The following is a 26503-nucleotide window of genomic DNA, read 5'->3' as shown; positions in this document are numbered from 1 at the left end:
GCTAGTTAGATTTGTGTTAAATCAGAGACAACTTACATGATAAAGATTTACATTTAAACTCAAGAACTTTTGCTTTGGCAACTGTGTTCACAACTATGTATTCCTACTAAAATTCTTCCATTTGCATATTATTTGGTTGAGTTTATATACATAACTTATATATCATTCGTTAATATTATTTCTAGTCCAAAACAGCATGCTGATTTGAAACTCATTTTATTAATAGAAGGAAATAACTAATACAAATTTCAAATAAAACAGCAACATTTTAATAACAGAGGTACAATCAAAACAAATGATGTAATTGGGGTTGTATGTCTAATGACTATCTGATAAACAAGAGCAAAATGCTTTAGCGATCGTCCATACAAGACATCGAAATCTGAGGGGGTGGGGGAGATTCTAACTTTTGGGACAAAAGCAAGGGGGTTCAGAAGGTAAGAGACACATTTTTGCATTTTCAAACAGTCAAGTTTCAAAACTTACCTGACGCCTTTGTTTGAGTTATTAAAAATTGTTTTATAAATTGTTATACAATAGTTGATAAATTAGCTTACATTAAAAGCTGTTTTATAAATTGTTATACAATAGCTGATACATTAGCTTACATTAAATGTTGTTTTATAAATTGTTATACAATAATTGATAAATTAGCTTACATTAAATGTTGAAAGAGCTCAGTAGGCTTACATTTTTCAAATAAATTGCATTTAAAATAAAATAGCACTTAAGGAGGAGGGGGGAAGTTAGCTGAGGTTTACGTTTTTGTGGAGAAGGTTTAGCTTTTTGTAACGATGGATAGGGGATTGGGGGGGGGGGGATCGTGACAGCGTTTATATGCTACCATTACAATAACTATCAAGAAAAGCGTGGGTCACTTTATTATCTATTTGACACATTTACTAGTATTTTGGAAGAGACTCATGTTATCTTTTATAGTCATTTAAATGGTAGTGTATAATTTATTTTCTCCTTTTTGGTGCATTATTACATAAAGGCTTGTTATTAATTGAATTTTTTTTCCCAATATTTTACATTTTTATTTACAATAAAGCTGCATGACTCAAAACAAATGAACGTGATAACGCTAAATAACGTGCTAAATAGTTGGGTAAGACTGCCATCTAAATTGGTCAAAAGTTTAATTAATTCATAAATTTGTTATTAGGCATCCAATTAAGCCACATGTATTGTCAGATTACATTGTCTTCATGTCTTGACCCACGTGCCGACTTTGAACCGAATCGGTCGGTTAGAACTGCAAGTTATTTCGCTCGGGCATTTCGATCTAGACAGACTAACGACAGACTGACGACAGAGAAGGCAAGATAAATGAAAGCTTGTAAAAATATTTAATTTTGGTTAGAATATGCTTTTTGGCAACAATCATTTGGTACTAGCTTTTATAGAGTTGCATGACTAAAAATTATTGCGCATCAAATGAACATAAAAATTGTGCGTATAATAGCGCGTTACTAGTACTTAATATAGTAAATTTCAATAAATTCATAGGCAATAAATTATTCAACCAGTTAAGTCAAATTTGATGTCAGATATTAGTGTCATCAAGTTTTTAAAATTTTTGAGCAGCGTGATTTGTTTATATGAAGAAGTATGATAATTCTATTGGAATAGCAGAGTTGGTTATCTAGACGATAAATTAAATGACAATAACGATTAAAACTCTTTTACGCACCTTTTAGGGTAATATCTCTTTTTTTACATCACTGCACCAGTAAACATCTCTAGAAAACAAAGCATATTGTTTACGTCGTTTGACCAAATATCTTAAAAACAAATATGGCTGGATAGGCATATCCTTGCTTAATGTAACACCTATGTGGGGCAGTATGGTTACGATAGAGTTCTTATACACGTAGGTCAACTTTGAGCTCATTACACTAAGATATCTAGACAGGTGGAAAGTGCCGTAGCGATCAAGACTACCCCTGAGGTATGAAAGCAGGGTTAAATTATACAGTATTTATTACATTGGCTAGGGCAGATAGGCTTGTTAGCTGGGGACAGCCACTCTTCTAAATAACTTCTGCCTTATAGTTTGTTCTTGGTTGGACAAATAGGCTATGGAAGCAAATTAAAAAAAAGAAATGCAAGCTGAAATTGGAGTCCATGGCCTCAATGGCGCATAACAGTTGACACGTACAATTAATCGTATTGGATGGGATCCCTTCCAACACTAAAATTAAGAACGCAGATAAAGAAAATAAATTAAAAAGCATTATCATTAAATCATACTGATGTACTAATATTTTTTTTTTGCAAATAGATTTAGAAAAATATATACACGGAGATATGGATTTCCACTGTTTCTGGAAAGTACTGTTTACATTGTACTTGTTGAACTCCATGCTAGGTAAGATAATTCTAAACTGTTACCTAACCGTAATTTGTGACGGTGTGTGATAAAGGGAAGGGGGGAGGAGGCTCAGATGGTGTGACGTCACACTTTTGCATTAAAGAAAATGCAATATTAGAAATCACAATTTTAAGGGTTATTTCACGTATTAGAAAACTTAACTTTAATAAATTGTAATAGTAGGCCTACATGATCAGAGTAATCTATGTCGACATGGTTCAGACAAGATTTTTGGAAATAATATCGATGTTTTAAGAAAAATTCAACTGCAATTTTGAGGGGGGTTGTAGGCTGAGATGTGACGTCATTTTAGGAGGGGTCTGGCTTTTTATGACGATGTGTGACGTAGGTGACGGGAAAGGGGGGGGGGGGGGTAATATTCGTCAAATAAAGCGTGACATCGTTCACGGATGACCCCATTGATTAAGCCTTTATATATTGAAGATTAATTTGTCTTTTTTCACATTGTAAAAATATTGTACGATTACTTTTTAACCTTTTATGATCGGGTACAAGTAAAAAAATAAAAGTAAACATCAATAAAGTGTTTGTTGATCAACTGTTTACAGGCTGTGATGTTGATGCAATAGGTTTGGGCAGTATCCCGCATGACGTCACTGAAAACAAGTCGAGCCTGAATCGGAGCCACGCAGACTCCACCAACAACGTCAGCACCTGCTTGACTCTTGAACGTGATGGTACCCTGATCTGCAACAACATTACTCATGGTAAGTCAGCCAGTGAACGCAATGACCATGTGTTTTAATAACATGGGTAATGGAAAGGCTACTAGAATTAGCGCTGATAGTGCGTTTTGATGAGTAATAGGGCTGGCAAGTAGGTCACCAACCACTTCTACGGCTCAATAAAACCTGTATGAGCCATAGAACTGGTTGGTGACCTACTTACCAGCCCTATTGTAAATTAGTTTAAAAAATTTCGTGTGTACAAAATAGTAACAAGAACACTCCAGCGTCAAATAAAACTAACAGGGAAGAATAAAAATAAGGCAAAGTAAGAATAAAACGTAAAACTAAACGTTGGAAAAGATACAGAAAGATAATTAAGTCATCCATAAAAATGATGTAAAATAACCGAATATTGCATCTTAAATTTTTTTAAATGTATTTATTCATACAAAAAAAGCATTTATGACTAACACAAATCCAATACAAACATAAATAACTAGATGCCAGTGTAGTTGATGTTTTAAAACACAATGACATGCAGAATTATATAGCATCAACTCAGCCAATTTTTTTATGAAAAAGATTAGGTAGGTCTTAAAATACGAAAAACGTCCTTAAAGTGATTAAATAAATTATTTCACTGAAACGTTTTATTGAAATATATACAAAGGTTATTTTTTTTTATTTGACTAAACGGATGTACCCCGCTGTATATGCTTTTCTGAATCTGTGTAAAGCAAATATGTGCAGGATGTCTTCCAGACTTCTTTCTCCGAGGTGAGGGGGGGGGGGGAGGACTAAAATTTCCGAGGGGGCTGACACTGTTAAAAGTATACATTTTCTATATAAATTCCATTTCGTTCGGGAGGGGGGGGGGGGTCTATAAACTTTTTTTCGAGAGGAGAGGGAACTCCCTTTCCGAAGAGAGGCCTGGAAGAAACTTTTAATTAGTGAGAGTAATACGTGAACAGTGTAGGCGTGAGGTTTAATTAAAAGCTGTGGACAGTAAGTGGCTTAGCTGTCTGTAACTTGCTTATAGTCGTTAGGGTTCGTTATGTCGTTATGTAGACAAGAAAATGTTTATAGATGTAAGGTCTCTAGTTTTAGGCTGTGATCTGAGTGTAGCTCTAGCTGATAGATGTAGGTTTATCTTTAGCCTATAGGTGTCATGGCTGTTGATTAGACCGAACCTAGTTGCAAGATCTATTGTTTAAAGTCTACGACTTGAGTGGAGGAGGATGCTAGTCTACAGACAATTACTACCTGATCATACCCCTCACCCCTCTCTAATCCCTAAATGTGTTCCCTTAACCAACAACAGCCCAACTGTTCCCTACTTATCAACACCAGATTTGTTCGTCATTAGCCCAAACTGTTCCCAACTAAAAAGAACCATGTTTGTTCTCCATTGGTTCAACTGTTCCCAACTAAAAAGTACCATATTTGTTCTCCATTAGCCCAACTATTCCCAACTAAAAAGTACCATGTTTGTTCCCCATTAGCCCAACTGTTCCCTGCTTGCCAGCACCTTCTTTGTTCCACAGGCAGCACAAACAATGACAGCATCAATCCGGACCTCGGCTACACGTATCAGGTCGACCACTTGGGTAAGGTGATCAGCATCTGCTTCAATTTCACTATCCTCGAGTTGATTGGAGATAGCTACTACAACGTGCAAGTAAGCTCTTTATCAGACCTAAATTGCCTAGCAACAAGCATATCAATTACGTTAGCACAGATCGTCGATAACATACTCTTGACTAATTTCACAAAACGTGTCGGTAATCCATTCATTTGGATTTTTCAATAAATAATAATCACAAAACTTTTCCAAACGGACAAAATATCTCAAAGACAAATCTTTCTTAAGACAAAATATTTGAGCACAAGATATAGTATCATGGATACATTTTCTAGGAAAAATATCTCATACAAAAATATTAGCGCAACACATCTACAATATAATTTATTTAATTTTTTCTTAAACGTTCTTGGAACATTTTAATTCTTCTTTCTAATAGATTTTCGATTAAAGCTTTGATTCAATTACATTTTTTTTTAATCCCGAGAAACAATAGATACCACCATTTTATTGTATTTTATTGTACTTCCAAGACTGACCACAAGTCACATTGAACCTACTTCGTCTTATTTTTAATTTGGCCGTAATCTTGGCTATAGTCTTGACCAGTGGCGTAGCGAGGTCGTGTGTCACCCGGAGCTGCACTTAATGGTGTCACCTCCCCCCCAGAGGCATAGCGACCTTTCCCGGGGACATATATTCGATTTGCAACACCCCCCCCCCTCAAACTTTCAATTTGCACCCCACCCCCTCAAGTTTTCGATTTGCACCCCCCCCCCCCTCAAACTTTCGATTTGCACCCCCCTCAAGTTTTTGATTTGCACCCCACCCCCTCAAGTTTTCGATTTGCACCCCCCCCCCTCAAACATTCGATTTGCATCCCCCTCAAATATTTCTCTATATATTTTGCTATTTTTTGCCTTGGTGTCACCCCCCCCCCCCCCCCTAAATGGTGTCACCCGATGCGTTCGTACCCCCCCCCCCCCTCGCTACGCCTCTGGTCTTGAGGTTCAATTCTGTTTGTCGTCTTCAGATTAAACCTAATCATAACCCTTATAACATTACACCCTGTCTCCCTTTACGCTTGTTGTGTTTAAATATGGTAGAAAACAAAGATCATTTACTCGTGTCTTTATAAACCGTTAAAACCTGTCATTTTATTTCCGTCTTTAGTTAAATGTGACCATCACCGAAACAAACGATAGCGAGCTGAACCTGGTCTTGGCCTCTGACACCGATGAGATGAGGGTCTACATCCTGTTTCAGACTATCTATGAACCTAACGGCAACATCCACCGTCGTTATAACGAAACAGCAGTTACTCTGGCCGGAAATTTCGAGAAGTTCCGCATCGGTCAGAAAGACGGTGAGAGATGTGGTCGCCATCAAAAGAGACATTTTTAACACCCGACCTATCCCTGTCCAATTCTTTTTAACTTGTAGTTCCGTTTTTTGATAAAATGTTAACTCAATGTTTCATTAACTGAAGTCTTTAAGATATTTTTGAATTGCACGCAAACCGCACAGTTGAGCTTAATCATTTTACATGTAATACATGGCTAAATATTAATAACTTTTTACAAATTTGTTTCATTGCCATAATTATGACAGAAAAGAAGATACACACACACACACACGCACGCACACACACACACACACACACATATATATATATATATATATATATATATATATATATATATATATATATATATGTGTGTGTGTGTGTGTGTAATACATATATTACACTTATGTTATGCATATATAAATATACATAATATGTATATTATACATAGACTATATATAGGTATCGCATACGCATACACACTTCTTACTATTAGAATTTAAACCATGATCAGTCATTAGCACTTTTACTTTCTAGCCGGCCCTCTCTTCCAATGTAATCCCAACAATTTTGTAACCCTATTCCTGATCTAAACCTTACAGGTGTGACATCTTATACATGGCTATTGTTTCTAATTTTCAAATGAAAAAAAAAAATTCAGTTAAAATTGCATTGGTGTTGTTTGCGAAAACGTCTACCCCGTTTAGACCCAAAGCCTAGCTGTTACTCACACTAAGTTTTACTTTACATATCTATAAATTTATACCGGCATCTATTTCTCCCCAGCTCGAGCCTTCACTTTAAAACAATGTGACAGAAAAGGAAACTGTATTCATTTGTACGTATTGTTTTATTTCAACGCAGTCATATTTTCTGGGTTTTTTTTTGTGTGTAAGAACGTCCACTTAACTGTTACTAAATATTTTCCCTTACACTTTTTAGGAATGAAAATGCAACGATCAGACATCCCGATGACACAACGATTCATTATCTTGTTATTATCGGTGCGCTAGTTGTTGTGAACCTCCTCGGTGCTGTGATAAGTAAGTTATTTTATTCCTAATTCCACTCAATATATTAATAAAGGTTGCGTAATCTAACATAAACTTTCTCTATTCATATATTATAGTAAGGGGGGGGGGGGCACTTTTAGAACATCGGAATGGAACAAATGTTTTTAATATGTATTTTTTAATTACGTTTTTAAATATAACAGAATCAAGTAGAAAAAAAAAAATTGCGCACCAAATGAACATAAAAATTGTGCGCATAATTGACCAAAAAATTAGTATGCATTATTAATTTATTTTAAAAATTAATTAAACATAAAATTTAATCACATTTTAGGTCACGGTGTATTGTCATATAGCATTGACCTACTGGAAACCGTGTAACTTTGACACATAACTACAAATTTGATATAAATATAATAGAATCAAGTAGAAAAAAAAATTTGCGCACCAAATGAACATAAACATTGTGTGCATAATTGACCAAAAAATTATTACTTAAAAATGAACTATTATTGAAATCTGTAGAATGATTATCGAGATATAATCATTTGAACAAACCGCCTATTATTTCAAGCGCTAAAAATCTCGGCGCAAAACGAATATCGCTGTATTTGTCAGTCGCACGCCGCAATCACACAATTTTACACCACGGCAGCCACAGTACTTATAGGTAAGGATATTTGATTTATTATGTTCAGCTACTCTATTAGATTTTACCATTTTAAAGAATAATAAACAAATAGTATTTGTTTAATATAGCCTATTTCCAGATTTTCAATAACCAAGCTTATTTGTTTACAGTTTTTTAGGCTAACACAATGCTTTGAAACTAGAACTTCATTCTAGAATCTAAATATCAATCAAAACACTATTATTCGAATTTTATTTCCACAAGATTGTGCAATAAATTTAATTATTTTTAATTCACTACTAGCTTTAGATTGGGGGTTTATCTAAGTGTTAAGAAATGTTTTATATGGTAGGTTACAAAATGTTTGGCGTACATGTACATGGTTAGTTGTCTTTAGTAAATGCTTTTATGATTAATCTTTCAACAGACAAGCCTATCTCAACACATCCGATTCTCTCAACAGGCCAGCCTCTCTCAACAGACCAGCCTCTCTCAACAGATCCGCCTGTCTCAACAGACCAGCCTCTCTCAACAGACCAGCCTCTCTCAACACATCCGTCTTACCACTTAACAGACCAGCCTCCCTAAACAGACCAGCCTCCTTCAACAGACCAGATTCTCTCAACAGACCAGCCTCTCTCAACAGACCAGCTTCTCTCGACAGATAAGTCTCTCTCGGCAGACCAGCCTTTCACAATAGACCAGTCGTAACATACAAAAGATCAAACTATCTTAAATGACCAATCTTACCATACAGGACACCAAAACATCTCAACAAACCCTCTAACCCTCATAGACACCAGTAACTCTCAACAGACCACCCTCGCTAAACAGACCATTCTTACAATACAATAGACCAGCCTCACATAACAGACAATAGATACCAGCCTCTCTTCAAAAGACCAGTCAGATAAATCAAGAATTCAATGCGACAAATATTCGTGCACTGCAGTACAACCATGATGCTACTATCTACTTCAAATTGAATAAGCAGATAGCTGGTATTTGCTAGGCTAGCGTCGTAAGATTATGATCTCAACTGTAGCTCCTGACAGATTGTACAAGAGCAGAAAAAAAGACAAAAGCTGTCATATATGAGCACCTAAAAACAATTCATAAATTCACATTTTTGTGATGATTTGCCTGATTTAAAAAATATGTTGTTTTTTTAATGTTTCTTCGTGTGACGTTTTTTTTTAAGAATAAATAAAACAATAAACACATTTTTTTACTTTCTCGTATATACAAAGTATAGAGACAGTCTTGTAATCGTGTAAACAAATAAAATAAAAAACGTTTTACACCTCACTGATACGGAAAAACATAATTTTGCAATCTGGTAAGAATGTCTGTGTGTCTGTGTGTGTGTGTGTTTGTAAACACGATAACTTGAGTACCATTAAAGCTAGGTTGATGAAATTTCATATATAAGTATTTTATTAAAATAGTAGATCCTGGTCAATTTTTGAGCGATTTCCGATAACCGGAAGTGGTACATTTTCTACTTTGAATTTTTTTAAAAGCCTATAACTTGAATACTATTTGAGATAAATAAATGAAATTTCAAACGTTAGTAAAAGATCTAATTCTGTACCTGCTGTCAAATTTTGAGTAATTTCCGTTGACCAAAAGTAGTAATTTACGCCATTTCCGATTTCTCAAAAAAGCATGTAAATTTATAAAGTACTAATAATATTCCGCACTATTATGCACATTTTCTTTTGGCGTTCGTTTGGTGCGCAATTCTTTTTTCTACGAGATTCTATTCTACTTTTTAAAGTTTAAATAATTAAAAATCATGTCTATATTCCCAGTTATATAAGAATATTTGAGAAAGTTTAGAGGAGATCACTCCCGGTTTATTTTGTTACATTTTGTAAAATAAGTAAACATTAATTCTTTATTAATGTGATTAATGTGTTATGTCTCATTCATAATATATCTGACAATAAGTTTTATAGTTTTACTATATAGGCATATTTAATACTATCATTCTATAAACCCAGCACCCACCAGATTTTGTAAAATAAACTGTGAGAATAGAAAGATGTAATAAATAAAGCATAACCTTTAACAGTTAACAAGTCTAGTGCTAAATACAGCCATAATGAATAAACAGTCGAAAGTGGAAAAGCCATACTAAAACATCTCTACTAAAATTAAACTGACCCCATAATAACCTCAAAAAATTAAAATATGATCTCAAAACTATAATCTAAATAGTATGACGTGTTAATTATAACTTAAAAACATAAATATAACTAAATCACGTTCATTGGACAAAACGAGCGAACGCAGCTAAGACTGCGCGTGCACAGATAGACAGTTTGCAGCGAAAGTTTTAGACCGTGCAAAACCGACTATCTTTTAAACCTGCTATAATATTGTAAATATTAACAAATCTCATTTTAAAACGCTACAGTATAGTTGGTAGAGATTTTTTTCGCACATATCATTAAAAACATTGTATTAGAGCGATCAACAATAAAATAATCAGTTGTTTGTCTCTCCTGTGAAATGTACATTTTCGGAGTTAGACAGTTTGCGACAGAGACCAAGTATTATATTTCCTCTATACACCTTTTACAAGAAAGTAAAATCATAATATGGGAGGTGGAGGGGGGGGGGGGGTAGATAAGATTTAGAGTTTTTACAATTATGGTGAATTGCATTTTTATTCATATTGCTTCTTTGTGGGCTGTCGTGATGTAGGTTTGGAGTTTTTGCTTATAATGTGAATTACATTTTTAAATTTTCAGTACTTATACTAGCAAGTGGTCGAAGGCAAGCTAACCAACAGCAACAGATGGAAGACGTCTCTGTGTGTAACTGTTGTATCCTTAATGTTAGAATATAAGCTTGATCGTGGTAAACATTGTCCAGGTTGTTACATTTATTTTAAAAAATTTAATTTTTTTTTAACGAAATCACCAAACCCCTATGATTGTTTTAGTCATTTTAGTATTCCACTAATATTCTGTAAAATGACAATGTTTATTTTCAAATGTTTTATCTAAAACTTTTCATACGTTCTATTTTAAATATGACTAAACAAATCATGTAACTTTAATTTATTTTGAAAAAAATAATAATTTGGTTATCAGAGAAAACTGCAGTTATCGGGATTATATGCTTATAATATAAAATTTAAAAATAAAATTAAGTTTAGCATAAATGTTAGATACCTTTTTTTTTACTACATTTGGTTTCGTCTACTACACTGCTTTGTCAAGAGGTGCTTTTTCCACAAGTGGTTAGAACATAGAATTGGTTACAGCAGGGTGTGGTTTCCTCACAATGGGGTTTCTCCACAATTTGTCTAATGTACAATTTTGGGAGAATTATTTTTCTCGCGTCACTATGTCGGTGGCTATATTTTCGAAACCTCTGATGGTTTTTTTTTAAATTTGAATTATCACTTTTAGGTAATTCATAGTTCTCAAATTATTTTTGTTTTAATTCAGGGCTTTCTTATCTTTTCTTGTCTAAATTGTTTTTCAAGAAACAACTGGATCTTGTGAGATGAGCATTAAAGATTCGACATTTACCTTTATAAATACCTACAATTATCAGTACAGTCAAACACCAACACTTTCTCACTAATACACAATTCTAGAAACCAAACAGACACACATAATCAGACTCATGTTTCGTGGAATTTTTAAAATTTTCTTTTGACGGTTTCACCTACAGTAATAGAAATAATGGTGTCAACACCTTAAATTGAAATCCATTGAAAGTTTGTATTAAATCACTGTACTTAAAGCTGTATGCTAATCAAAACATGTTGTCGAATTATGTTAGTATCTCTTAAATAAATTAATGCTATGCAATAATTTGGCTGTTGAGTATTTTATATTTGGTGTATGTAAGTTGTTTAAAGTTGTTTTTCTTAGTTCAAATTTGCGCTTTTTACACGCTTTCATTACAAGCTATTATTTATCTTGCTTCTTCTGTCTGTCGTCCGTCGTATATCATAACTGCCGAGCAAAATATCGAGAACTTCAATGCACCCCCACACCAAATTGGACTATAAATGCCTAATTAATGTTTTATGAATTAATTAAAATTTACTGAATACTTTTAATCCGCACTAAGTATACGCGAATTTTAATGTTGATTTGGTACTAAATAGTTATTAGTCATGAAACTCTATAGTATTAAAAAACAAGTTATTAAAAAGTCTAGTGACAATTTAAGCGCAATTTCCTTATGTTATCCATAACAATTTTAAATCGAGATAAATCATATTTTCAGCAAATAAATAATACAACACAAGTAGTTTTAATAATTCAAAACAAAATAGAAAAAATATTTATTAACGAGATTGAAAAAATAACCTATATCCACGGACCAGTAGGCCTACAAGATGCTCAGTTTAAAAAATATTAAAACGTTTATATCAGTACGAACCGACCCACGGTGTATCATACGACGCTATTTAGTTGTTTTTTCTACTTTTCAGTAATTTATAATTTGTTAATTTGACAGTACCAATGCTGCCACTGAAAATATTTGCTTTAAAACACTACCCCCCTCCCCCCCCCCTGTGAAAGCAGCCTCCTCTTAGTTTAAAAAAAATTCAAACTGAATTATCTGCCCCTAATAGCCGTCACCAAACCCTGCTCTACGATTGTTATGTAAACATTTAGCGTGAACTACAACTCACCTGACCATGTGAAGGGGGTGGGGGGTGGGGGATGGGGGTGGGGTGGGGGGTGGTAGCGATAGAGAGGAAGAGAGGGGACTGCAAGGCGCGCGCTTGCAGCTTGTTTTCTAACGTCTCCCAGAAGAGAATTATATATAGATTTGACTATGATTAAAACCCGCCCTCTTGTTTGTAAACATTAGCACGTGGACAAAACACGAGCGACTTTCTACGGCAATATTGGTTTAAATTATAGCAGAAATCGATTGGTAAATGTTTCAAGTCGCTAAGTGGTCTGGTTGCCGAGATATGGAGCAAAAACTGCATTTTTTCGAGGTTTTTAGCTTTTCCGGGAAATCCAGGAAGGAATTCCGGGAATTTTTTTGGCCCACAATCATCCTTGGAACTTGCTTAACATATTTGCTTTTGAAACTAATCCTCGATATTGCTTCGTTGAGGAGGAGATAGCACTTAAAGCTGCGGACACACATCCATCCATACATTCATACATCCATCCATCCATCCATCCAGAAATGACGAGTTAATAATCGCAATTATCCGTATGGAAATTGCGCTAAAATAAGTACTGATGGGACTGCAATTCTAGTGCAGTAGGGTTATAGATATTTTAAAAAAATAATTTAAAAAACGAATAGAATCTCATTGAAAAAATAATCGCGCATTAAATGAACAGCGAATAAACTGTGTATCTTCTTCTTCGTTTTGCACCATTGAGGCCATTGACTAGGATTTCAGCCTGCTTTTCTTTTTGGATTTGCTTGATTTTGGAGTTGTTTCTCCTAGAAGAGTGGTTGTCCCCAGCTAACGAGCCTCATCTGCCCGAGGGTTCGAACTCGAGAATTATCGGTTTAGCAGCCATGAGCTTTACCGACTCGACCACGCCGACCCTGTTTAATTGTGCTGGATATTAGTACTTTATAAAGAAAGACAGAAGAATGAAGTTAAATATTAATGTATATGTTGTTGTTTTTTTTATCGTATTAAGTACTACCTTCATTTACCGGAAATTTCTCAAAATGTGCCAGAAATCAAAGAATTTGATCTTGTACATACATGTGATATTTTTCTATCTAACTGAAACGGTTGTTAAAGTTGTGGGCTTTTGAGTAACCGAATGTAGAATAAGTTTCACTTCCGTTTACCGCAAATCGCTGAAAAGTTGATACAGAACTACACATTTAATATAATACTAAATATGAAATTTCATCAACCTGGCTGTAACGGTACTCTAGATATCTTGCTCACAAACATACACACAGCCATACCGACAAAATTACAAAATACATTTTTCCGACTCAGGGAGATTTTAAACGTCGAGGTTTGTGAAAATCTCGATTTTGATTTTTCCTCTATAGGCCTACTCTGTATATGTGAAACTAAAAAATACATACAAAACGTTTTAATAACAAGCTTTTCTGTAATACTGCACTAAAAAGTAGAAAATAAATTATTTTCTTTAAATATAAAATACTATACTACTAGGAGGAGTGAAGAGCTTGGTAATGTGACATGTTTCGCTATGTGAAGTGTTTTGATGTATTAATTGTTTTGTGATATGAAGAATTTTGTTATGTGAAGTGTTTGGTTATGTGATGAGTTTATATGTATACAAACACGCACACACACACACACACGGACATAATTGAAAAACTAAGATTTTCCAACTCCGAAGGTTGTATAAAATCAAATTGTGACAAAATCACGTTTTAGATTTATGGCACTATTCAAATACATTCTTTATTTCCCGTATACTATAAAGCATCGAGATATAAAACATCGAAGACTGTCAAAATCGCATTTATATTTTGTGCACGATTACAATACATTATACTCTCCACGCGAGAGTGTAAACTCGAAGTTTAATTTCATAAATTTTAAAACTGTAGTGCACACTTTTTATGGTATCTGTATTTCGCACAGTTGCGCTCTCTGATTGGGCGAGTACATTTCCGGTTGACGCCTATGTTTACATCAACAGCTGTATAAGCAGGGTCTTGAAGTTTTGCTTCAAGTAAACTGACGTCACTTGGTCAAGATGGACATTTCTATCTCTTACTTGCTCCTCATTCTAAACATAGGTCTTATCAGTTCAGGTAAAGACGTGTTTGTTTAGTTAACTTTGTGTGACATGTAATGTTGGTTTGGGGCAACACATTCGCTGTAACAACGTCTTAAGCAATACAATGGGCTCTTTTGTTGTCGAGTCACACTTGCTGTGAGCCGAATGAGCCATTTTCTGCACGTGCGCTGAAAACGAAGTGAGCCAGACTTCATTAACACCTTGATTACACGACCAGCTAATTACTTCCCCCTCCCCGTTTATTAGCCTTCACCGGATCATATACACCTCCTCCCCACCCCCGTCATTATTACTTATATCATTTACCACATTTGTTTATATTTCTTCATTAAGCCCTGCTGTTCTTAATTAACATCAAATCAACTTTTGTTAATTAGCCTTAGGTGATAATCTTGACAAGTGGAAAGCCCACTTTTTTGTTGACCCTTTGGACAATATGAGCAAGATGAGACTAAATATCTCTGTACCATACATTGATGACGAAAGATCGGAAACAGCCCTGGTAGATATATACTATTTAATGTTAGTTTGGTTGATGTCCACCTGTTAGTTTGATGTCAGCATGTACGTTTGATGTCCAGTTATTGATGTACGGCTATTTGTTAATCTCACCACCTGGCACAGCTTATCTCACCATCTAGTTCAGTTCATCTCACCGCCTGGCTCAGTTCATCACCACTTGGTATAATTCATCTCACTACCTGACTTCGTTCATTCCACCATCTGGCTCAGTTCAACTCACCACCTGTTTCAGTTCATCTCACCACCTGCCTCAGTTCATCTCACCACCTGCCTCAGTTCATCTCACCACCTACCTCAGTTCATCTCACCACCTAGTTTAGTTCATCTCACCACCTGCTTCAGTTCATCTCACCACCTAGTTTAGTTCATCTCACCACCTAGTTTAGTTCATCTCACCACCTGCCTCAGTTCATCTCACAACCTGGCTCATTTCATAATCCCACCTGGCTCAGTTAATCTCACCACCTGGTTCAGTTCATCTCACCACCTGCATATGTTCATCTCACCACCTGCCTCAGTTCATCTCACCACCTGCCTCAGTTCATCTCACCACATGCCTCAGTTCATCTCACCACGTGCCTCAGTTCATCTCACCACCTGCATATGTTCATCTCACCACCTGCCTCAGTTCATCTCACCACCTGCCTCAGTTCATCTCACCACATGCCTCAGTTCATCTCACCACGTGCCTCAGTTCATCTCACCACCTGCCTCAGTTCATCTCACCACCTGCCTCAGTTAATCTCACCACCTGCTTCAGTTCATCTCACCACCTGCCTCAGTTAATCTCACCACCTGCTTCAGTTCATCTCACCACCTGCTTCAGTTCATCTCACCACCTGGCTCAGTTCATCTCACCACCTGGCTCAGTTCATCTCACCACCTGGCTCAGTTCATCTCACCACCTGGCTCAGTTCATCTCACCACCTGGCTCAGTTCATCTCACCACCTGGCTTAGTTCATCTCACCACCTGGCTTAGTTCATCTCACCACCTGGCTCAATCATCTTACCACCTGGCTCAGTTCATCTCACCACCTGGCTCAGTTCATCTCACCACCTGGCTCAATCATCTTACCACCTGGCTCAGTTCATCTCAGTTCATCTCACCACTCTCTCAGTTCATCTCACCACCTGGCTCAGTTCATCTCAGTTCATCTCACCACTCTCTCAGTTCATCTCACCACTCTCTCAGTTCATCTCACCACTCTCTCAGTTCATCTCACCACCTGGCTCAGTTCATCTCAGTTCATCTCACCACTCTCTCAGTTCATCTCACCACTCTCTCAGTTCATCTCACCACCTGGCTCAATCATCTTACCACCTGGCTCAGTTCATCTCAGTTCATCTCACCACCTGCCTCAGTTCATCTCACCACCTGCCTCAGTTAATCTCACCACCTGCTTCAGTTCATCTCACCACCTGCCTCAGTTAATCTCACCACCTGCTTCAGTTCATCTCACCACCTGCTTCAGTTCATCTCACCACCTGGCTCAGTTCATCTCACCACCTGGCTCAGTTCATCTCACCACCTGGCTCAGTTCATCTCACCACCTGGCTCAGTTCATCTCACCACCTGGCTCAGTTCATCTCACCACCTGGCTTAGTTCATCTCACCACCTGGCTCAATCATCTTACCACCTGGCTCAGTTCATCTCACCACCTGGCTCAGTTCATCTCACCACCTGGCTCAATCATCTTACCACCTGGCTCAGTTCATCTCAGTTCATCTCACCACTCTCTCAGTTCATCTCACCACTCTCTCAGTTCATCTCACCACCTGGCTCAATCATCTTACCACCTGGCTCAGTTCATCTCAGTTCATCTCACCACTCTCTCAGTTCATCTCACCACCCGGGTTATAAATGAAGGGCATTTCGGTTAGCAGATAGCTCAGCCACGGGATCCAAACTTTTATCATTCGAGTTAGTATGCGGAGATTCTTCCACCAGACCACACCGGCCGTTACTAAATATGCACGTGGGACGGTTTTAGGTTAACAAACAAACAATATATTACCGCCTTTATGGCACTTGAGCGTTTTACTTTCGTCTACAGTTTCTCTTGACCATCGAAGAACGCAATCACAGCAAGCTAAACGAAGACATCTCCGAGAGCGCCGAGGTCAAGGTGTACCTTCTGTCCCATGAGATAAAGGAGGCTCAGGGCAACAGCAGTATGGAGTACTCAATCCTGGCAGCCGCGCCCATAGGGAGCTTACAAAAGCTCAAGAACAACGGTGAGACTCCTACATGTGCTGTTTGTCTGTAACCTTCACCTTCGTGAGGAAAATTCTTCGACTATACACACACACACACAACACAACAAATACACACAAGCACATACCTATGCATATACATATACCTACATGCCCAACCCCAGACGGGGACATACATACGAATACAAACACACATAAATACATGTAAATGTATTCTGGCTTCGAAGTCTCAAGGACGTCTTTGATTACGAGATTCGAACTCCATACTTTCCAGATAGCATTTGTGCGTACACCATGCTGTTGGTTTCGCTGATTATTTAAAGGCCGACATTATTCACCATGTTTAAACGTAATTAAGCACTATCTCTTGTTTTGTTTTCTAAATATAGACTTAAAAAACGACAGTACAAATGACTATAAATAATCAAACCAAACCTTAACACTCAAAGTAATCATTCTAATACACCTACCCAAATTTTAAGTCTTAGATAATTACTCTTATCTTTAGGGTTGTGGTAATGTTGTATTCTATAAAATGCTTAATGAAATAAAGAACAGTTTATTACGAATTCTTTCAACTGAGTCTATAGAAGGCCCGAGGGTTTGCAGGATACAGTTTATATGTTACATAAATATTTGATTAAGCCGAGTAATTACCATAATGGTAGCTAACCGCTAGCTAAGTAATCTGAAGTAATGTATGGGTGACGGTGGTAATTGACCAGTTGGGGGAGGGATGTTCTACACGATAAGGGTGCGTGACCAGTGTTCTGATCCGTTGCTGTACTTTCCATAAAGGCAGTAATTCTGGCAGCAAAAAAATTTTTAAAACGAATTGTTTTATCCCAATTATGTTGTAATTTAAATTTCTGATCCATTTTACTAAAGTAATAATATCTCTAAGATTTTACGTTTAAACACTAAACTAACAAAAATAAACGTAGCTTCATTATTTTAAACAGTTTTCAACCCATTTAAGCCATCAATAACTTTACCGTTTCAATTTTTTTATAGTTTAACCACACCAACTTACACACACACATATATAAATATTTATAAATATAAATATATATATATATATATATATATATATATATATATATATATATATATATATATATATATATATATCACAGCCCAAGCCACTCTCAAATTGTGTGATGGAGCAGGGACCTGCATCACAATGTAAGCATTATGTTTTGTATTGTTGGTTGATTTTTAATAGAATTTTCACTGACTATTGCAACATTATTGCCTTTCTTTCTAACTGTTTTTAGTGGTGGCGACCTAAGTATCCGAAAAAAATATTACATCATTTGGAAGGATGTGTGTTACATCATTATCGCCTTAGCTTTTATGTGTGTGCTATGGAGTAAGTTATTTTATTTCTTCTTCAACCGAGTTGTCGTTATATTAAGATACAGTGAAGGGGAGTAATTCTTAGAGTCTGCACTGACAAGGTTATGTTCGTATTTATTTGCAGAGTTCCGGAACTAGCAGTCTAACAACACCTTCAGGATAATCAAAGGCTGATTAATTATAAAATATGATAAACCATTTGTTTTAAATATACCTGTAGCTGTTTGGAAATAAAATTTATATCAAGTGTGTAATAAATATATACAAATATTAATATATACTCTATGTACCAAGGTTGTCAAAAGTAACAATTGTTCAAAGTTTTTTTTATATATAGGTGACTCGGGTAAAGGTCAATCATATTTTTATGATTCAAATGGAGTGAGATAAGTAGAGGATACAAGATGGCACACACAAATTTAAGCATCATACTCCGCATCCAGCTGCCATTGTTATTATGATATATTATCCTAAAAATAGTTAAAAAATCGATTTATATGATATATAATTTATTATTATCATTGTATTAAATAGTGTAGGCTAATTCGAGTCAGCTGTGATATATAGATTTATTGTTTGAAGTGACTGAATAAGAGTGTGTGTTTTAAAAAAGTCACTTAATTCATTCATATTTGAAATATGCGAAAACATTTTATTACAGTTATATTTATAATTATAAAACAATGATTGTTGAAAGCTTAGTTGGGTCGCAATAGAAAAAAATATGGGTTTAGGTTCTTAGATTATGGGTGTTTCGACCGTAGGTTTTTGACAACAGCTGTATATTCACAACACGTACTTTCTCCAATTGTGGGGTGACTATATCTGGGAATATTCACTGTATAACTTATTTGAGTTTTGGAAGTTATAATATCGAGATCTAAATTGTAATAACTTTTTTTTCTTGTTTTTCGTGTAGTTCCAACTAGTCGTTAGATCTTTTAGTTTCTTGCAGTCTTGGATTTTATTTGAGGTGTCATTTTGACAATTTTATTTTATAGAGGAGGGGATCTTTCAAAATAATAAACAAAAGTTGAGTTGCCTCTATTGGTAACATGAATTTCCAGTCTGAAATTTTTCATGTCTTTAGGATCACTGTCAGTTATAGTGGAAAGTAGAGCTACATTTAACGCTAAACATTGGTAGAACATTGTAAAATACTGATGCTCTTTACACCAATCTTTGGAACTTTTTTCAAAGTAGAGATGCATTTAATACTTAATACTTCGTAGTATTTTAACTATAGATGTTTTAACACTATTTTTTATAGTATTTTGTTAATTAGTGATATTTGTAACACTTAAATTTGGTAGTATTTTTAACTAGAGATGTTTTTAACACTTACATTTTTTAGTATTTTTTAAGTAGATTTGTTTTTAACACTTAAATATGGTAGTATTTTTAACTAGAGATGTTTATAACACTTAATAGTTGTAGTACTTTTTAAGTAGAGATGTTTCAATTTTTAAATTTGGTAGTATTTTTTAACTAGAGATATTTTTAACACTTAAACGTTGTAGTATTTTTTAAAGTAGAGATGTCTTAACATTTAAATTTAGTAGTATTGTTTAAGTAGAGATGCATTTATCACTTAACGTTCTTTGTAAGACCGGGAAGAACTTATTGCTTAGCCAGGACTGGGACCGATAAAATCAAACAGGAAGTTGGCAAAGATTCAAGAATGTCGTTGTCTGCACATATATGAATGTCAGTTTTTGTGCCTGAAACGGTATTGTATTAATATAAACTTGGATGCGGAAGTGTTTTATCATTTTTACAAGCGCAGCATGACCATCATTTGATGCTATCACACACATGCTGTAACACACAAATACACACACCTACATACACCTACTCACAAACATACTGTTTCATTTTGTTCCAAAAAAATCATACTAGCGTGTCGTAATCTTGGATATAGTAATTTTAACACATTTTTTTTTTCTATTTAATATTTGCGCCTACTTTCATTATCCATCGACATAGATTATTGAATGATAGTGTAAGACAGTGGAGTAGAGATATATATTCGCCAACAGATAATTATAGATCAAATGCAAAATAAATTGTGTAAATGGTTTACAAATTGCAAAACTTTGTATTGTTTTCTTTTGAAAGTTATAGGTAGTCTTAGCGAAAACCTTGTTTGTAGATTAATAATAAATCTCAAAAAGAAATGTCGAAAAAAGAATTATTGCTTTCTAAATATGATTTATGTCGAGTTAAAGCAATATTTTTTTATCGTTCTTATTTTAATTTAACACAAACATTAATTAAAAAACACCACTGCCGAACTATTTAAATCTTAACCTGTTTTCCAATTGTCGTTGCACTATAAAGTAATCACAAATGTGGTTGACCCAAAGTTAGACCCAGTAACAAAAGAGGCAGATAAGCTTAAAGCATATAAGAAAATTCGTGTGACATCTCCAAAATCAAACAACTGCTGCTTGTAGATTGTTTCTAAATGTATAAAGGCTATGAATGCAAATCCAGAAACAAAAGCAGGCTGAAGTTTGAATCAACAAATCATATGGCTCATAACATGTTTAAACGTAATACTTTATTCTTCTGGAACTAATCCCCAGCCAATGTGACAATCATCATTACAAAACAAGATCAACATTTTTGTTTCTTTTTTTTTTAATTCAAGCTGAATTAATTTTTAAGTTACCAAAAGATTAACAATAAAACATAGCTGGTTGAACGCAAGCCAGAAACTAGTGAGTAAAACACGTATGTAAACTAAACCTGATACTATCACAAAATAAGATTTACTTCGAGTTGAGCAAATATACACACAAAAAAACAAAAGAAAAATACACGTGAATACTAGTATACAATCTCACAAATACAAGAATATAGAACAATAAATTATACTGCATAATTAAACGTTTACACCAACATAATACAAATACAACTGCTTGCATCAATACGAGCGCACAAGTACATACACCAGAGGCGGGGGGTGCGGAACAGACAGGCTGAAACCATTTAGGGGCATGACACTCGTGCAAAAAAAAAAAATGAAAAATTTTCAGACTATAGATAAACATAGTTACTATTATTTTAAGTCTGCAGAGATTAAAGCTTATACACATACATGCACCAGTATGTGGCATACATTTAAATTATTGGCCTGTACGTGTAGGCCGACACACACACACATACACACACACATACATATACTTTGTTTCTTGGGGGGGGGGGGGGGGTTGATATCACGAAGTGCCGCGCCGCGTGACACCCTACCTAGCGACGCCACTTACATACACACAAAGACAAGCGACTGTATATGCATACACAACAACAGAGACACGGCTGGCTAGACTTCACATCAATGTGTAAGTCACTACAGATCTTACACTCATGCATCCCATGTCATCCGTGACGTTACCTCTTGAAGACGTGACGTTATACACTCTGGTTTACTCCGTCAACACGTAGGTCATGTTTTTTTGTTGTGGTCTTATATTACCGAACATATAGGTAGATAACAAAAGATACGTCTTTAAGTAATTTAATGTAAATCCTTTACACACGATGTACTTTTTAACAGAAAATGTGTATAAATTTTAGACCTTTTGTCATCGACTTGTACAATTAAACGACTCGGTGGAAAATATAGGCCTACTTAAGTTTTTAGTTCAACGTTTTTAAAAAAATGTTGAAATAACTATTTTTTTCACCAGCTTTTTATAAAATTAAACAACTTGAATACTTACCTCTTAATCTAAATTTTCAAGGGAGAATTTGGAAAAATTATAAAATATGCAGGTTTTAATTCATTTAAACAAGATTGCAAAATTATGTTTTTCCGTATCAGTGAGGTGTAAAACGTCGAGATTTGTAAAAATCTCGATTTTTTTTTCACGATTACAAGACTTTCTCTATACTTCGTATATACGAGAAAGTAAAAATGAAACTTACATACATTTTCAACCGAGCCCTTCAAATCAACTTAAAATATCCAATATTTTCTCAACGGATAAATGGATTTTGTTTGATAACCTGTAAAGGATATTATGCATTACGTCACAAACCGTGTATAGGAATCTTCACCTTTTCTCGTCCAGTCAACTCAAAGTGTTTAGTAGAATTCTACATACGCATTTCATACTTTCTAATGAAGAGTTCAAAACCGTTTATTTTACTCATTAAAAATCTTTCTAGAGCATCATTAAGGCTTTCATTCTACGTAAAATGAAATGTTATAGGTCGCCGTCGTCGAAAAATAGAACTTACAGCTACTAACCCGAACGTTTCGAGATCGAATCCGTGTCAATGAACATACTCAGTTTGGGTACTTGACTCACGTTAGGGGAAATTATGGAAGCTCGGTGTAGTGCCGACCACAACCTCCTGCCTTATGCCGAGATAACATAAACAGGTGAATTTCAATATAATTTCCCCATGGACCAATATTTCTTTTGACAGCGTGATACGTTTATTCATTTTTACTTTCTCGTATATACGAAGAATAGATAAAGTCTTGTAATCGTGCAAAAAAAAATGAGATTTTTAAAAATCTCGACGTTTTACACCGCACTGATACGGAAAAACATAATTTAGCAATCTTGTCCGTATGTTTGTGTGTGTGTGTGCGTCTGTCTGTCTGTGTGTAAACACGATAACTTGAGTACCGTTACAGCTAGTTTGATGAAATTTCATATATAAGTATTTTATAAAAATCGTAGATCCGTATCAACTTTTGAGCGATTACTGATAACCGGAAGTGGTACTTTTTCAACTTTGAATTTTTCAAAAGCCTATAACTTGAGTACTATTTAGGATAGATAAATGAAATTTCACATGTAAGTAAAAGATCTATATCTCTACCTTCTGTCAAATTTTGAGTAATTTACGCTATTTCCTATTTCTAAAAAAAAAACGCATGTAAATTTATAAAGTACTAATAATATTACGCACTATTATGCACATTTTGTTTTGGCGTTCGCTTGGTGCGCAAATTCATTTTTCTATAAGATTCTATTCTATTTTTAAAAGTTTAAGTAATTAAAAATCATGTCTATATTCCAAGTTATATAAGAATATTCGAGAAAGTTTTGGGGAGATCACTCCCGGTTTATTAAATATGTACATTATTTTCTTATTTTTTAATACATTTGCAATAATTCATCTACTTCCAGTTTGTAGGTTTGACATCATATCAAGAAAAATGAACTCCATCATTTTAGTGCTTTTAATACTTTGTTTAAAAGGTACTGACCCATTGTTTTTACAAGCTTTTATTTAATTCGAAAAGTCTGTTTGTTTGTTGGTTTGTGGGAAATCTTGTAACTCAATTTTGTCCCACTTCTAATAACACCGTTTTGTTCAAAATTTCCAGAAACGTTTCACTTCATTGACAATACATGTTTAATTAGCAATTAAAAATTAATTAAACGGCTTCGAAACTAAGGGAAGATAGCACAATTATATCACTGCATAGATTACTATATTCAATAATAGAAGGGGAGATAACTAGTTAGGAGAGCCGTTTGATCTGGCTAAAATATTAGGGGCAGATAATACAATTTTAAATTACTTAAATCTAAGGAGAATAAAATACTTAAAAAAAACTTTTTAAAAAACCACGTTTTTCTTGTGGACTAAAAAGTAGAAAATAAAATTTTCTTTTGTGCTTCCTCGAGCTGTGCAGGTTCTTGTGATGACTGACAAAAAACGTGGGTACGTTCACCATCAAATTTCCCGACCCATCTGCCCGACCCACGTTTTTTGTCAGTCATCACAAGAACCTGCACAGCTCGAGGAAGCACAAAAGAAAATTTTATTTTCTACTTTTTAGTCCACAAGAAAAACGTGGTTTTTTAAAAAGTTTTTTTAAGTATTTTATTTTCTCCTTTTTAGTCCGTTGCTACACAGGAAAAACGTGGTTTTTAAAAAAGTGTTTATAAATACACGGACTAAAAACTTGAGCGACCAGGATTCGAACCTGGGTTGTCGCGGCCACAACGCGAAGTACTAACCACTATACGATCACGGCCAGCGCGCTCACATCGATTGGGGCCGAAGTAACTGGGTCAATAGGCCTCCAGTCTTGTCGGTATCTTTAGAAATCATGTCCTCAATTTTATGGTCCTTGGGGCGTAATTAAATTAAGCTAATTACGGTCACTAATTGCTAGTTTTTATGATTGCATCTGAAATTGTTAGGCGAAAGTAGCATGCATGCCAAATTTCAGGTCTATAGAGCAATCAGAAGTGGGCTAATTTTCGATGTCAATTTTAACAACAAACATCCAAACAAACAAACAAACGCGAAGCTGAGTTAAGAAAAACGTGTTAAAAAACAAAATTCAAAGCTTGTCGTCTGTAAAATATGGCCACGAACGGCAGCTTTCACGGGGCAGATAATCGTCTGATTTCGCAAGCTACTGATGGTGTTTTAAAGCAAGTAATTTTAGTCGTGTTGACTTCGTAAATAAAAAATAACTAAAAAGTAGAAAAAAGAATATATTATATAGCGACAAGCTTTTAAATGCACTGAATTTAAGACAATAAAACTTAACTCCTTTTTTCATAAAAGCTTCGGTTGCTCATGAAATCTTTAATATATTTTAGCGACCAAAGCGTATATGAAAGAAAGCCGAGTTTTTTCTGACACCCTTAAGCTTTCTTCTACAACCTCACGAAGTATAAAGGGGGTTCGTTCGGCAAAAGTTTTTTTCGTAATATAGCTCAAATAGGGAGAATTTCACTCGCGGTCATCTTTTAGCCCTCGCCGAATATATATATATATATATATATATATATATATATATATATATATATATATATATATATATATATATATATATATCGCTTTGCCATCTACGAAGAATGTATCCGGAAAATTTGAATGAAATCAATGAATTAAAAGTGGGTTAAAATGAGATACAATAATTGCCCCATTCCACAATCAGTCAGATATTGTGAACACAATAAAAGCCTAGAAATCAATTTGTTGTACATACTTGCGATCAAAATAAGTCAGATTTTTTATTGTAATGTAACATTTTAAAATTATTTTTTTTTCTTTTTTAGACAATATTTTTAATGCTCAGCAGCCAGCGACGGACCGATCTACTATCCAGCAAACAAGTCCCTACCATTCCAACGCATCAACCACATCAAGAATATCTCAACCAAAAAGATATTCAACAACACAGCCCGCACCCGAACGCCTCAATGTATTTGCAGTTGTACTCATGTCAGTTTTAGGCCCGTTTTATATATTATGTTGCTTCTTCGTTGTATGCTGTGGAGAAAGTGTTAAAAAGCTTAAAAGAAGGGTTGAACGTAGAATTGAAAATCGGAGGGTTGAACGTAGAATTGAAAATCGGAGGAAAATATTCATCCTTCAGTCAATCATACGGCAGCTGCAAACATCCCCACCTGCACCGTCCCTTGAAAGTGTCTTTAGATCTGTAATCGAAACACCTGGAGACAACACATTGAGATTGGTATTCGCAGGCATGTACTTTCAGGCTTTTCTTCAACATCAACGTCCTCGTGTTGACAGAAAAATGAGAAAATTATTTGAGACTATTTGCACTGAGATTATTTCTCAATCTGCAGGCAGTATGCCCCCATACACAGCACTTTCAGACGACATTGCAAAATATCTCTGTGAGCCTCAATCTTCCCCTGAGCCCGCAGTTAATGATCCGGCTGCCTACCTTAGTAGTTTATTCCGTCGGCGTCAATCTTACACTGATACTGCAGCTAATGCCTCGCCCCAACACTTACCACTAACAGCCATTGTTGCAAAACATCTCCGTCTGATTCAATCTAACCATGAACCTACAGCTAATGTGCGACCCCCATACTCAACACTTACAGCCAACACTTCCCCTGAAACTGCAGCTAATGAGCCGCCGCCATACTCAAGACTTACAGCCAACACTTCCCCTGAATCTGCAGCTAATGAGCCGCCGCCGCCATACTCAAAACTTACAGCCAACACTTCCCCTGAACCTGCAGCTATTGAGCCGCCCCCATTTACAACAATTACAGCC

The 26503-nt window shown here is 35.4% G+C and overlaps 3 protein-coding genes across 4 annotated transcripts in view; all 3 read left to right on the top strand.

Moving 5' to 3' along the window:
* The first annotated feature begins 1811 nt into the window (after positions 1-1811).
* On the top strand, positions 1812-11460 carry LOC131934864 (uncharacterized). Its single transcript, XM_059291011.1, has 8 exons — positions 1812-1954; positions 2288-2374; positions 2947-3105; positions 4611-4744; positions 5822-6014; positions 6780-6831; positions 6936-7036; positions 10397-11460. The coding sequence occupies exons 2-8, from the start codon at positions 2314-2316 to the stop codon at positions 10492-10494; spliced, it is 798 nt and encodes a 265-aa protein (XP_059146994.1). The 5' UTR covers positions 1812-1954; positions 2288-2313; the 3' UTR covers positions 10495-11460.
* A 2791-nt stretch (positions 11461-14251) lies between these two features.
* On the top strand, positions 14252-20654 carry LOC131934863 (uncharacterized). Of its 2 annotated transcripts, none has more exons than XM_059291009.1 (6): positions 14252-14399; positions 14764-14888; positions 16965-17145; positions 18261-18309; positions 18402-18496; positions 18821-20654. In XM_059291009.1, the coding sequence occupies exons 1-6, from the start codon at positions 14342-14344 to the stop codon at positions 18871-18873; spliced, it is 561 nt and encodes a 186-aa protein (XP_059146992.1). In that variant the 5' UTR covers positions 14252-14341; the 3' UTR covers positions 18874-20654. The 2 variants fall into 2 exon arrangements, with proteins under 2 accessions (XP_059146992.1, XP_059146993.1); XM_059291010.1 differs by having other exon boundaries at positions 18608-20654.
* A 1216-nt stretch (positions 20655-21870) lies between these two features.
* The window catches only part of LOC131934860 (uncharacterized), a 5218-nt gene continuing 585 nt past the window's right edge, over positions 21871-26503 (top strand). Inside the window, exons 1-3 of the mRNA XM_059291005.1 lie at positions 21871-21926; positions 23634-23705; positions 25530-26503. The exon at positions 25530-26503 is cut by the window's right edge and continues 85 nt beyond it. Of these exons, the coding sequence (XP_059146988.1) occupies positions 23663-23705; positions 25530-26503 (1017 nt within the window). The 5' untranslated portion in view covers positions 21871-21926; positions 23634-23662. The remainder of the gene's footprint in view (positions 21927-23633; positions 23706-25529) is intronic.

This window comes from Physella acuta, unplaced genomic scaffold (assembly GCF_028476545.2).
Source record: "Physella acuta isolate Inbredline_101_S28 unplaced genomic scaffold, ASM2847654v3 ptg000118l, whole genome shotgun sequence".
In the NCBI taxonomy this organism is placed as follows: domain Eukaryota; kingdom Metazoa; phylum Mollusca; class Gastropoda; family Physidae; genus Physella; species Physella acuta.
The sequence above is the reverse complement of the archived record's forward strand: the minus strand, read 5'-3'. Positions and strand labels throughout refer to the sequence as shown.

What these genes read in the sequence shown, in the direction of transcription:
- LOC131934864 (XM_059291011.1), top strand. Translation starts at nt 2,314, where the DNA reads ATGGATTTCCACTGTTTCTGGAAAGTACTGTTTACATTGTACTTGTTG. An exon ending in AAAGGAAACTGTATTCATTT is followed by an intron (nt 6,832 to 6,935) that starts GTACGTATTGTT and finishes TACACTTTTTAG; the next exon opens with GAATGAAAATGCAACGATCA. An exon ending in CCTCCTCGGTGCTGTGATAA is followed by an intron (nt 7,037 to 10,396) that starts GTAAGTTATTTT and finishes TTAAATTTTCAG; the next exon opens with TACTTATACTAGCAAGTGGT.
- LOC131934863 (XM_059291009.1), top strand. Translation starts at nt 14,342, where the DNA reads ATGGACATTTCTATCTCTTACTTGCTCCTCATTCTAAACATAGGTCTT. An exon ending in CATAGGTCTTATCAGTTCAG is followed by an intron (nt 14,400 to 14,763) that starts GTAAAGACGTGT and finishes TTTGTTAATTAG; the next exon opens with CCTTAGGTGATAATCTTGAC. An exon ending in GCAGGGACCTGCATCACAAT is followed by an intron (nt 18,310 to 18,401) that starts GTAAGCATTATG and finishes AACTGTTTTTAG; the next exon opens with TGGTGGCGACCTAAGTATCC.